The sequence below is a fragment of the Telopea speciosissima genome, chromosome 3 (genome assembly GCF_018873765.1).
Source record: "Telopea speciosissima isolate NSW1024214 ecotype Mountain lineage chromosome 3, Tspe_v1, whole genome shotgun sequence".
Classification (NCBI taxonomy): Eukaryota; Viridiplantae; Streptophyta; class Magnoliopsida; order Proteales; family Proteaceae; genus Telopea; species Telopea speciosissima.
The window spans coordinates 67,459,616-67,473,375 of record NC_057918.1 but is presented as its reverse complement, the minus strand read 5'-3'; the positions used below and the strand labels follow the sequence as shown (position 1 = coordinate 67,473,375).

General features: G+C 37.5%; 2 protein-coding genes across 3 annotated transcripts in view; both read right to left on the bottom strand.

The window, feature by feature from the left end:
- Nucleotides 1-367: 367 nt before the first annotated feature.
- LOC122653647 (tetratricopeptide repeat protein 4 homolog) lies at nt 368-6,683 on the bottom strand. Of its 2 annotated transcripts, none has more exons than XM_043847553.1 (8): nt 6,419-6,683; nt 5,037-5,252; nt 4,741-4,932; nt 4,462-4,662; nt 4,283-4,363; nt 3,032-3,164; nt 1,053-1,142; nt 368-899 (listed from the first exon to the last, which is right to left on the bottom strand). In XM_043847553.1, the coding sequence occupies exons 1-8, from the start codon at nt 6,521-6,523 to the stop codon at nt 829-831; spliced, it is 1,089 nt and encodes a 362-aa protein (XP_043703488.1). In that variant the 5' UTR covers nt 6,524-6,683; the 3' UTR covers nt 368-828. The 2 variants fall into 2 exon arrangements, with proteins under 2 accessions (XP_043703488.1, XP_043703489.1); XM_043847554.1 differs by having other exon boundaries at nt 5,040-5,252.
- A 1,466-nt stretch (nt 6,684-8,149) lies between these two features.
- The window catches only part of LOC122653641 (DEAD-box ATP-dependent RNA helicase 13), a 46,775-nt gene continuing 41,164 nt past the window's right edge, over nt 8,150-13,760 (bottom strand). The window contains exons 13-16 of the mRNA XM_043847547.1: nt 9,762-9,920; nt 9,114-9,272; nt 8,576-8,656; nt 8,150-8,320 (exon numbers count right to left, since the gene is read on the bottom strand). Coding sequence (XP_043703482.1) covers nt 8,267-8,320; nt 8,576-8,656; nt 9,114-9,272; nt 9,762-9,920 — 453 coding nt within the window. The 3' untranslated portion in view covers nt 8,150-8,266. The remainder of the gene's footprint in view (nt 8,321-8,575; nt 8,657-9,113; nt 9,273-9,761; nt 9,921-13,760) is intronic.

The following is a 13,760-nucleotide window of genomic DNA, read 5'->3' as shown; positions in this document are numbered from 1 at the left end:
CAAACAGTAAGACCTCACACAACCTTCTAAGTTTAGGAAACTACTAAGAGATCAAAGAATTGAGGATAACCACAAAGTTGTGATTGCATCTTGAGACACGAGTATTTTGACTTTTGTTGATTCATTAAACTAAACTTGATGTCTTACATGCGCAAGACATCAACAGCGTACAAATATTTGGAGGCATGGTTTCCTGGAAGTCTTAAGTTACAGTAACAGACAATGAGAGCCAACTTGTATGCAACAACTGGATGGTGAAAGATGCAGAAATAGTGAATAATTCCTTGATAGAAACAAGGTAGCCTATCTCTAGGCAATATCACATGATCTATCCTAAACTTGATGAGCCGAGGCATGAGTAACAAAAATAATTCAAGCTTCAAGGGATGTCATTCAACAGTAAAACATTCAATAACATGGCATCTTAATCAAACTGCAGCTGTCCAGGCTGCCAACAGACACCTTGTTTCCTATTCTCCCAACTCGCTGACAATGGCATACCTAAAGTCAGAAGTATGATACATGAAAATATCACAGCAAGAAAGCTGAGTCAAATGGATGAAAATCTCCATCACAAGCTGAGAATCTCAAGTATGCACCAGTAAATTGATTAGTAAGCTTTGTCGTCTGATATCGTCATCACTCTGTTGCTTAATTGGCAAGTCCACAAAGGCATGCTTATCAGCACACATGGTAAATTCGTTCACATCCAGTAATCATGGGAAATCTATACATAATAGGGGACGATTTTGAGAACACCAGTAAACAAATCTGAGATTGCAACTCACTTGACGAAGCCACTTTGATTGCGCCACTGATCCTGCAAAATCATGGTGGAGTCCACTTCCCAGATCTAAACTCCCGATAGAAGGTGGAGCGTTTTGAAACAACATAGAAAACTGCAATATGGATAAAAAAGACATAAGAACAAATGAATTACCACTAGTACATATAAAGACAGAAGAACAAATGAATTACGGCTAGTGCAACGATGAATCACAAGAAATGTGCCACATGATGATGAATGGGTATTTTGGAGGGAAAACACACACCTGGGATTCCAGGGATAACGAAATCTGCTCGACTCAGGACACTGTGAAGTGTTTTCTTCTCTTCTACCTTGACCCATTTATGGCCTTCACCTGAGGAATTTGCATTATATACAAAGTGGTCATATATTACAGCATTTGAACACCCCCCCCCTCTCAAAAAAAAAAAAGTTGAATAAACAAAAAAATTAGGCCTTTTCGCAGCAGACAATGAAGCAGAGATGGAAAAGTAAAAGTTGCAATAAAATACACGAATGCATACATTCACTCACAGACTGATGGCAGTGTAGTCATGTAAGAAAGTAGTTTACCGTAATGAACTGTTGTTGCGACTGCCAAAATGAGCAGTATAAAATATAAATTCTATAGAAAAATAATCATCAAAACCCTATATGAACTTAGACACCACTAAAAGTAATTAACTTATGCCTCAGTCCTATCATCCGACTTTTAAAATTTTATCCGAACTACTGAAACATAGAGATTTACGTCTAAGAATATTATGATCATTTCTAAAATTTGAAAATTTGGAAAATTGCTATGGTGTAACCTTTACCATTACTCATGGTTGAGTTTAAGAAGACATATAAATGAAGTCTCATTTGTTTATGTTGTTTGTAAGCAAGTCAGCAATGTAGTTTTGATAGACAAGGCTCAACAGGGGGTTGAAATGTCTAGTCAGAACCATAGAGCAATTCTCTAGAATTAAAACGCCTCATGGTAAAACAGGACAAATACGGAAAATGTGGACTGTGGTGCATGAGTTTCTTGACTCAAGGACTACAAATGTCATACCAAATGAAAATACTAGGCTCACTGAGCTGCAAGAGTTTGACAAAAAACTTATTTGATCCCAAAGTCAACTTATTACACGCAGGATATCCATTGCATTAAATAAACATATTTTGTTGAATTCTTGGTTTACTAAGTTGGTCAAATTTCCATCATCAAATTCTTATATGCCACCTCATCCTTGAACGATTTAGGGCTTTAGGAGCATCCAGAATCAGAAGAAATAATGTTGGTAATGAAGGGATAAAGCCAACAAGTTCACTGTTGTACAGTTTCATCAGAGAATCCAACTATTATCATCTTTTTGTCTGTCCTTGGAAGTTATGGTGGTAGATAGGGTATGGGAGTAAGGGTTTTTCATTTCAGGTGTCTAGGGTTTGTTTTTGTCTTTTTGTCTTGGATTTCCTTTTTACTAGAGGTAAGCGTGTTTTTTTTTTTTTTTTGTGCTGCAAGCAGAGGTGGATTTGTTTTAGCTGTATTTTCCTTCTTTTTGTGGCTAGCTACATCTTCATGTATGTATCATAAAGTTTTCTGATTTTTTTTTCTTCATTATTTATTTATTTTTTTTATTTTTTTTGGGTGGGGGGGGGATAACACCTCTTTCGATAAATGAAACGAGAAATATATTCTTGTTGCTGATAAAAGAAATCATGTTGACTTGCCCAACCCTAATCAAACCCAAGCAAAAACATGTTGTGCCAGTGGTGTTCAAATGAAGCCCAATCCTAGAAATACCCCTATCTAAAAATAATTACAGCATATAATTATTAAAATTACAAGTACGAATAGAATTAATTCGTGACAGCTATCTTGATTTTTGACCAATATCAACTCCAATTCTCGGCCCTCGTGAAACACCAATTCTTCGACAACCAAAATAAAGAATCTCTTCTTGACATCAATTCTCCTTTGAGGCGATATATATGGACTCAAGAGCAGTGATAGTCATCTCAATAGAATTTTCTTCTACCCAAAAAGGAGGGGGGGAGGAATGGGTATTACTAAATCATCTCTCTCCCTCCCCCCCCCCCCTCCCACACCCCAAAGAAAAGCTAGCACAGTCTCCAAGTTACACTTAAACATCCATCTCACTGTTCTAAAAAATATACTGACAGTAAGGCAAGATAATCATGCATCTGCTCTCTCACATGGGTGTATAAGTAAATGAATGGGCAGGTAAGTAGTGTCACCTGCAGATACGCCACGGTTTGACTCCTGTGCATCTTTCTCTTCGACCCAGATTCCTTCTGCAAGAGAACCTGCAGTTCCCTCTAGGAGATGTCGAAGAACCTCATTCTTTGATAGAGGAACTCCTGAACCTACCTGATGAATCAAAGATCAAGAGGATTTAGTATTTATAATGGAATGAGAAGTTCAAACTAATGGGCAAAATGCCAGTCAAATCTTGTTTACATTGAAAGGTAGCAGTTCCAAAGGATTTTTTAGGTATAGTGGAAGCCGAAAAGATGCCCAAAACCATGACTAGCAGCAAATAATTTCACAGGAAATCTAAAATGCAGAAGCTCAGGTGATAACTGATAAAGGTTGATTCCTGTTTTGGAGGCCATCTTAAATTTGAAGAGAACCCTTTTACGAGAATTTATTGGTCTGTAGACTGATTTACTTGAACCTCGTAACATCCTATAGATAAGGAATTCTTTCCTATAATTTCCTGATTAAAAAATAACTCATACAATGATGACATGCCCATCCTATGTCTAAGTGAGGACTAATTGATCTGATGTAAAGCAAAAGGACATTTGAAGCTAATTTTGTTTAAGCACAGCCGATAACCGCTGAAAATGTGTCAAATAAGCAACGCTGTCCTTATTGAATGCCCCACATTAATAAAGGGCATATAAACAAAGAATAAATTACTAAATGGATATATTTCTTAAGTATAAAATACAGAAAAGGGAAAAAAAAAGATACACCCGGGGGGTGGAGGAGCAAAAGCATTGATAAGATTGAACAGAATATACCATCAGTCTTTTCAATAATATCTCGTTCGTACCAAGATAGGAAAAATCAATTGAGGCATTCTCCTGATATGAGCATCTATTGCATATATCACCAAATATTTCAGAAAGTGACAGCAAGCAGATGTTTAAACAGTCAGCTAAATTGGTCAAGCTCACAATAACTCATCAAGATTAAACATCATGAGAAGCAAAAACTAAGCCACTGTATCTTTAAGTGAAAGACACCAACTCAAGTAGCCATCCTTGTCAATTATCTAGGTGATCTAGCATAAATCAGCTGGGGCATTAAGCAAAATGGCTGTCACTCTCATTTTCAAACCAAGTGGTTGAGCTAATTTTCTTTGTTTAATGAACCCCAATATTTTATCAAATTAAATCTATATAAATTTAGAGAAAGAAAATTTGAATCGCTTATCAAACACAAAAAGTAGCACACTCAAACTCACATGTCAGGCATACCTCATAATACAGTTCAACAGCGTCACGGGTGTAAGTGTGTTCCTTATCCCAAGGTAATGGAGGACAACTTTCTGAAAACATGTTTGAAGCTAAGGATGTGATAATGATTTTATGCAATCAAATATTAAATTCAAGAAATGCATGATTAAGATATAGAAATGGCAAATTTGACTGGATATCATGTCAAGATGAGGAGAGAACATATCCGTCTCACAGAAATCCTCAATAAAGTCGCTGGACATGACCTCTGCATAAAGAAAAAGAACTGGCCAGTGAAGAATACTATCTTTATCTAGCATTGGCTTTCTTATTCCAGTCAGTTCTTGATACAATGCCTTCCCTAGCTTCAACTCTCTACTCTCAATGGCAGATACAAGATCCTGCAGAGTTTTTGGGAGGAAAAGATTAAATTCATGAATATCCCAAATATGCTATCCACAGACATACAAATATCTAACCTTAGTAGCACCCACAGCCTGCGATACTTTAGCCTCATGTTGTTCACGTTCAGATTTTCGCAAATCAATTTCCTTCAACAGATTTTTCAGCTCATCATTACTCGGGAACTGCTCTAGTCCCATTTGGCAGAATGATTTTGCCTCAGTCAACAGATCTAAAGACAAGGCAGCTTTGGCAGCTCGATAAAGTGCCTAAGAAACATGTTGATTCCTTCAAAATTTTAAAATCATAACTCCTCCATAGTGTACACACATTGCTCCATAATAGAATCAAACACAAACACCAGCGTACTTACAACCTTGACATTTGTAGGACACAACTTGATTGCCTCTTCAGCATCTTCAAGGGCACGTCTGTAGTTTCCAAGGAGAAGATTCACATGGGCACGATTTGCATAGAGAATTGAACTCTCAGTGTCATTTAATACCTTCTGTTTGATTGCTCTAGTATAGCAATCCATGGCTGCAGAATAGTGGTTTTTGCCCATCTTCACATACCGATTACCTTCTTCCTGCATCAGCATTGGTGTAAGATGAATAGAAAAGAAAGGGGTGAGCTAATAAAATTTAAGCAGACCTAAATTTTCAAGCATGTAAATGAAACATAAATCAAGTATGTTACTAGGATACTGGCACCCAATCAAATACAAACTGCATTGAACGACAAGTTTCTCACTTCCAAAAAAATCCTCAATCAACAATCGCCCTCCAACAAAAAAATAAATAAATAAAAAATAAAGGAACAAAGAGATTCGGTGCCAACTGAAAAGCTCTACACCTCAAATGCAATTTGTGATTCCTCTGTATGAGATTAAATGCCACACAGATTAGTATGCAAAGGAACCAATTATGCCTGGTGTGGTGCAGGGTCAATTGACAATTATTTTCAGGGATTTTTTCTCCTGGTTCAATTTTCAAAACTCCGATGGAAGACTAGAGGTTATGCAATGAACCCAAAGGGTCTGGTCCTCCAATGAATTCAAAGGGAAGCCTTCTCTAAAATACCTACGTTACCAAAAGCAGAAATTTAGCAGTGAAAAAAGAAAAGAAGTGAAGTTCTCAGTTCGCATAAGAACAAATGCTGAAGTTATTCCATCACTTCAATGATTATGAAGACTAAATTCCTCATATATGGCAGCAGTTTGGATCAGAGTATGTTCCCTATTGGAATCATATTGAAGAAACAAGTCAATACATGAACTGACTCAGTCAATTAAGTAAAAAAGGAGCTTAATCTTTCACAATTAACAAATACTTCTATAAATAATTCTATCATTTAAAAGAAGGATGGTTGACCTCAGAAACCGAATAAGTGGACCCTAAAAATCAAGATGACTTGCACAAGTCTTACAAACCAAATTCAGCACTTCATCATCCCGTTACCTAAACAGTCTCATCTATTCATAGAACAGCAAACTTGTCACTTCATTTCCTACAGTTTTGATATCCTCCACTCCGAACAATCATGGTATTCCAAATTACAGGCTCTCTATGGAAAACAAACATAAATCCATGGAACCCATGAATCCAAAAGGGACGCTAATTGAAATTGAAATTAAAATTAAAATGCCAGCTTAAGAATTATCTCTAAATTCGTGAGGGAAATCTTGAGACCCCAGAGAAGAAAGGAAACAAGGGCAGGGGTAGATATTGAAAGTAATGAAAAGAGGAGTTAAACCTTGAGCTCGAGAGCGGCGGATTCCTTAAGAGCGGTGATAGCATCGATATCTGCACTTTCGGAATCGGTTATGGGTTTGGAACCTGATTCCATCCAAAGCGCCATTCCTAGAGAAACTGATACTACACAAAATGATTCGCAGACTCGCACTTGAACTCAAACAACGACACAAATGCAGCAGCTCTTTCACATTCAATGCCTCAATTGACAGTTTAGTTTTCAGTTTCAATGTAAAAAGCTTGGAAGTTGAAGCAGATATCCGAGCCTCCGAAGGTCCCGAGGGAGAAGAAAGCTTCAGACCACCAGTCACCAGAGAAACCAGAGTTTACTACCATCCAAGTCAAACTAGAAGAGAAGTTTCTAGTTTCTTAGATCCGGTTTAGAATCTCCAGGTGCTGCTTCACGATTGCCTGTTCCGATCCTATTAATACCCTTGTCTTGCAGAACATCGACTCATTCTCCAGAAGAAGTTTGGGGAAAAAGTTTTCCAGTAAAAATTGCTATGTTTTATTTATGTAACTTTCCTGCATCAAACCCTAAACGATTTGGAGATGACAGCAATTTGATCACTTTACTCTTTAATTTTGGTGGGTTTTTATGATTAGGGCATTTTGATTATTAGATTCCCTAAAACTAACGTCTAACATCTCATACTAAGACTGTTACAAAATTTGGTAAGTAAAGGTGCATTTAAAAATAATAAAATTTCAAAGATACATTTATACAAATGGCCAATTTAAGAAGGGCAGTTGGAAAAACACCTAAAATTCATTGTAGAAACTTCCAATGGTCCACCAAAAAAAATACCCTTTTTCACCGGATTGCTGGATTGCAAAGCTTCATTTGCACAAGAGTGACAGTTTGCGTTGAACATTAGCAGGTGAGTTGGAGACTTTGGGGTCTTAGCTAACAACAAAATATAAGCCATAGCAGATGATGCTTTGCTGTTTATGGTTTCCACAATGCTACAGTCATCCTCGAAGACCGCTTAGATAAAGAAGAAGAGGGGAAAAGAGGACACTTTTGTCGAGAAACACATTGTTTTCCGGTGAAAAACATTGGGACAATTCATCTGTTTGGACATCCAGAAATAGAAAAATTATTTTCTTATTTTAGCTTCAATTTCGTGGATGTTGGACAGTTACCTTTAAAGAATATAAACCAATAAATGACTAGGGCAAAGCTAGTATCATAAGACCCCAAGAAAAAACAAAAAAAAAAACAAAGAAGAAATCAGATTATAAGTTCTGAACCTAGGGATGTGGATAAATGGAAGGGTGCAAGAAAGAGAAAGAGAATATCAATGATATATGATTCAAAAAAGAAATTTTTGTCTGAATCATATCATGAGAAGCAGTGTAACAAAGCATCAATTCAATACCAATTCGTCCACAACCATAATTAGATGAATCTGGAAAAATAGGGGGAAAAAAACAGAAAGAAAGATGGCTTTAAACCGATAGGCTAGAGTAGATTGACTCGAGAACAATTTTTTTTTTTTTGGGTGAATGACTTGAGAACAAATTTGATTAGGAGTTCCATTGCAAAGTTCAGGCGTAGTCGATTACTCATTTCCCCTACTATTTCAATGTTCCCACACACTACATTCCTTTTCCTCTCCTATCTCTCCTCTTCTATCAAAATCGAGGATAAAACAATTCTATAAATTGGATACAAGCAATGAAAAAGATAAAGCAAAATAAAAAAAATAATAATAATTCGATAACCCTCTTAAAATACTTTTTCCCAATGGCACAACTTAAGATTAAAAAAAAAAATCCAGATAACAAGGATAACATGTTGCCACTTTCTCAATTTTCCTGCTATGGATCTGTAGAACCAATCTATCTATTCAGTGCTACATCTGAGTCTCTTCCTCTCCTTTCTTCGCTTCTCGTGTAAACCTAACAAAAGGAGAAAAATTAATAAACAAATACTTAAAAATAATCTTCCTCTCAATACACATACACACATGAGAGAGAGAGAGGAGAGGAGAAGCATACGTTTTCTTTCTTTCTCGTGTAAACCTGACAAAAGGGGAAAAAATGAATAAACAAATACTTAAAAATAATCTCCCTCTCAATACACACGCACGCGCACACACACACACACATGAATGAGAGAGAAAGAGAGAGAGTGAGAGAGAAAAACAAGCATACGTTTTCTTTCTTGTTTTCCCTTGCTTAGCTTTTTTGTCTTTCTTTGCTTCTCTGCCATCTCTTTCACATCTGTGTGTGCCTAGAAGTAGATGAATGCAAAGAGAAAAAAATTGTGAGATACAGATACTAATGTGTATGAAGATTTCCTTTTCACAAGTCACAGGTGGAAATCGCATAGCACATTCTACTAAAGTTCCCAACAATTGAAATCAAAATGAGCTGTCATAGCAATAGATTCAAATGCCATCACATTTAAGTGACTAGATTAGATCGAGTCTACAATAAATCCACAAAATAATAATATATTAACATCTATCAAATAATAATAATAACAACAACAATAGCAATATCTCAACACACAGAATCATTAATCCTTCATTTAAGGTACCTTCTTTGTAAGAAAGTCAATGAAAGAACTATCTGCACTGAGAGGAATATATCTTATGCAGTTGACAGCAGAATATGGACACCCTCCATAGGAAATTTTCAGTTAATGAACAAGGAATAAGCCAGAATGAGTGTTTCTGTGGCCATACCTCATGGCCAGCACTACGAAGTGCCTGCAGTGGCTCCACGCAATCCTGACCAATGTCCATGAGTTTCCCTCTTTTACTTTCCCCACAACTCCCATTTTCACCCATTTTATGCTCAGCCAATTCTTCAAATTGGTGTTGAAGAAGCGAAGAAACACCAGCCTGTGGGAACATCAAACAGGAAAAAGTTACAATTCCTCAAGGATTTGTGCATGTTAAACTGAGTGTACGGTATATATATATATATCCATAAATGTGACAAGAACCAACTCAGATGTAGTACTGTTGACAAAAATCTCATGCCTGGAGGTTCAAAGCAGAAGAAATGAAGACATGCTCAGAAAGATGAAAAGACATCATTTATAAATATATAAAAAAAAAAGGCCATACCCAGTGCACGATGGAGGGTCATGCTTCCCTATTCCATATACTTTCTGAAATTTAAAACTGTCAACTATTTGGTGTCAATTGCGAATACCAATCTGGGGGAATTTGTATTTGGCAACTTAGATATAATGGGATATCAAGAGACATCAAAAAAATGCAAATTGTCTCCTATTTAGGCCACTGCATGTGACCTATACAGGTTCATTCAAATCTCAACAACGAATAAGCCAGTATGTGTGTGTTTCTGACTTTCTGAGGCCATACCTCATGCCCAGCACTACGAAGTGCCTGAAGTGGCTCCACGCAATCCTGACCAATGACCATGAGTTTCCCTCTTTTGCTTTCCCCACAGCTCCCATTTTCACCCATTTTCTGCTTAGCCAATTCTTCAAATTGGTGTTGAAGAAGGGAAGAAACACCAGCCTGTGGGAACATCAAACAGGAAAAAGTTATAATTCCTCAGGATATGTGCATGTTACCCTGAGTGTACGGTAAATATGTATTCATAAATGTGACAAGAATCAAACAATCAGATATAGTACTGTTGACAAAAATCTAATGCCTGGAGACATACTCAGAAAGATGAATAGACATCATTTATAATGCGACAAAAAAAAAAAAGAAACGAGCCTATAACTCCTTTCTCTTAGGGTCTTGTTAACCTCAGATTCTCATCAACAAAAATTGGGGCCCAGATGGTATCATTTCCCAATCTTGAATCCCCAATCGATTTGACTGTAGAGGTTTCCTATTTGTTAATGGGGCTACGTGCTGGTTCTGGAACAGACGAAGCAATTTCCAGTAACTTGCAGCCAATATCTCTTTGCAAGTTGAAAAATAAAGATGATTCCCCTACAACAAAGCAGAAGTGGCACATTTTTCTTGTTCAGATCCTCGCAAAAGGACATGCGACAGTATTCCTGCACACCACTACATTTTTGGAGGGAGGGTCATTTCTTCTTCTTTACAGAGACCCGACAAACTAACTTGAAAACTAATCTTTGTTGGAAAATCCCCATTAATTGAGCCTCAATCCTACAATTATCTCTATCCATGATTTCTAATTTTGGTAGGGGCTATATGTGACTCATTTGAATTATGGGAGAACCAAATCTCCTATGGAGGGTCATGCTTCCCTATTCCATGTACTTTAAAAGGGCGTACACAGTGCATGAGGCTCCCGCCACTGCGGGGTCTGAGGAGCGTCATAATGTACACAGCCTTACCCCTGCTTTCGCAGAGAGGCTGTTTCCAAACTCAAACCCGTGACCACTTGGTCACAATGGAGCAACCTTTAAAAGGGCGTACCCAATGCACGAGGCTCCCGCCACTGCGGGGTCTGGGGAGCGTCATAATGTACACAGCCTTACCCCTGCTTTCACAGAGAGGCTGTTTCCAAACTCAAACCCATGACCACTTGGTCATAATGGAGCAACCTTTAAAAGGGCGTACCCAGTGCACGAGGCTCCCACCACTGCGGGGCCTGAGGAGCATCATAGTGTACACAGCCTTACCCCTGCTTTCGCAGAGAGGCTGTTTCCAAACTCGAACCCGTGACCACTTGGTCACAATGGAGCAACCTTTACCATTGCACCAAGGCCCGCCCTCCTATTCCATATACTTTCTGAAATTTAATACCATCAACTATTTGGTGTCAATTGTCAATAACAATCTGGAAGGAATTTGTATTTGACAACTTAGATATCATGGGATATCATGGGACATCAAAAAAATGCAAAGTGTTTCCTCTTTAGGCCACTGCATGTGACCTAAACAGGTTCATACAAATCTTTTGAATTATTTGCCTACCAGAAGATCCTCCTCCTCTATTCTTCATTAAGCTTTCAATTCTGATGCCGATACACTACCTTGGACCGACCCAAACCCAGATGAGTATCCAGTCGAACATGAACCGGGTCCAGTTTGAGTTTTAGTTCAGTAGGATATTTTACTTTATGGTCTATTTTGTAAGTGGGTCCATTAGGAATTTGATTTATTTCATAATTTCTTTTTATTGCTGAGTCGTGGTAGAGTTAGAGTTAGGATTTTATTTCTAAAGTCCAAGATAAAGTCAACTTCTATTTTAGTTTTAAAGTTAGCATAGGAGTGTTTTGGTTCCTTTTATTTATACCATGTAATCGTGCAATTAGAACTCAGATTGAATAGAATGGAATAGTTGACTTATGGTTTGAAGCCAATGTGGCTTTGCGTGTGCACTCTTCTTCCTCCCCTCCCCCTCCCCCTCTTCTTTTCTTCTTATGTGATTTCTCCTTCTCCCCCTGCAACTCTGATTTTTCCCAGCTTCCTTTCTTTCTCCTAATCGGCCCTCCACCAAATTGGTATCAGAGAGGAAGAATCTCACCTTCCTCCCTCCTTTTAGATCCTTCTCCCCATTCTTTTCTTTTCCTTCCTTCCTATTTCACTGTGGTTGTGATCAAACAACACCAGCAGCAACCCCACCTTTCCATTTTCGTTCTTCCCTGCTGTAATTGCGAACAAAAAAAAAAACAGAAAAGTTAATCTTTTTTTTTTGGATATTATGTGTGTATATCATACTATTATATATATATAAGAATGATTGTAAAGCTTAGATCAACAGTATGGTTAAGTAAATACTTATGTTATCATTTAGTACTCTCTGTTATTGATGTTTATAATAGTATTTTGATCTTCCGCTGTATTCTCTGATTTCTTTATTGATCATTATGATTTTTAACTGTGAGGTACGCCACTGAACCGAGATCCTGGTGGTTTTGGGAATGTCAATGGACATTCAGTCACATAACCCGGGTTCGCTACGGGTGGGGTGTGACACAAGAAGATTGTGGATCAGATTACAATGGCCTCCAATGCAGTGAAAGTTATTCCACGTCATGAGTTCGTACTTCCCCATGATTTTCCAGCCATGGATGCACCCCCAAAGCTTCATATTTTGGATTTTCTTCCAGTTGCAGACATGGAACCTATAGCCCCTGCTTGTGAACTTTTAATTCTTCTGTTCTACAAAATTCGCAATCAAGTTTTTCTCAACACCGGGGGAATTGATAAAGATACACTACCTTGGACCGACCCAAACCCAATTGGGTATCCAGACGAAGATGAACCAGGTCCAGTTTGAGTTTAGTGCAGTAGGATATTTTACTTTATGGTCTATTTTGTAGGTGGGTCCATTAGGAGTTTAATTTATTTCATAATTTCTTTTTTATAGCTGAGTCATGATAGAGTTAGAGTTAGGATTTTATTTCTAAAGTCCAAGATAGAGTCAAGTTCTATTTTAGTTTTAGAGTTAGGAGTGCTTTGGTCCCTTTAATTTATACCATGTAATCGTGCAATTAGAACTCAGATTGAATAGAATGGAATAGTTGAGTTATGGTTTGAAGCCAGAGTGGTTGTGTGTGTGCACTCTTCTCCCCCCCCCCCCTCTTCTTATGCGATTTCTCCTCTCTCTCCCTGCAACTCTGATTTTTCCCACCTTCCTTTCTTTCTCCTAACCAGCCCTCCACCAAATTCCCAAGGCTTCCAACTCTGATCTTTCTTCTTTGTATACAAGACTCTTGACATAATATTTAGCTTCATGAATCATAATTGTAGGAATATATGATTTAATTTTATGACCTACCACTATTGAATCATGACTTACCATCAGCAGACTCTCTAATTCAAAGGGGGATGCTGATGAGTTCTCGTACCTGGTTGAGAGAAAAACCTTTCATATGAGCTGGCTTTGAGATCACTGCTTGGATTGTCTTATTAAGTTGCAAGTTGGAATATAAAATTGATCCCAAGTTAAAACACTTTTATTGTGTACAAGAACTAAAGACAAAAATAAATAAAGAAAAACATCCAAGGAATAGTTAAGGCATTCATTATCTTCTCCAAATCAAAATAAGTGTGATGACCCAACCAAAATTTTAATTAGGGGTAGAAGCTTTATAAAGACACATCCAAGAAAACACGTTCTAACTCGACGTTGTCGAGTCATGTGACCATTTGCCAAGAAAAAAAAGAGAGGCAGAAATGCAAAAACAATTTATGTATGACCAACATATGGCATAAACAATCATTACTGAGTGATAGTAGCTTCATTCACCAAATTGCAACTTCGGAAGCTTTAGAGCAATCACGATCTAGTTATAATATAGTTGTATGTTGGAGAAGCTAAAAAACTGAGAAGATTAAACATAAATACTTCAAAGCTTATAATTTGTCTTGTATCTTCGCATACTGGAACTATCACGAAACTAAAAAGCTATTAGAGCCCTT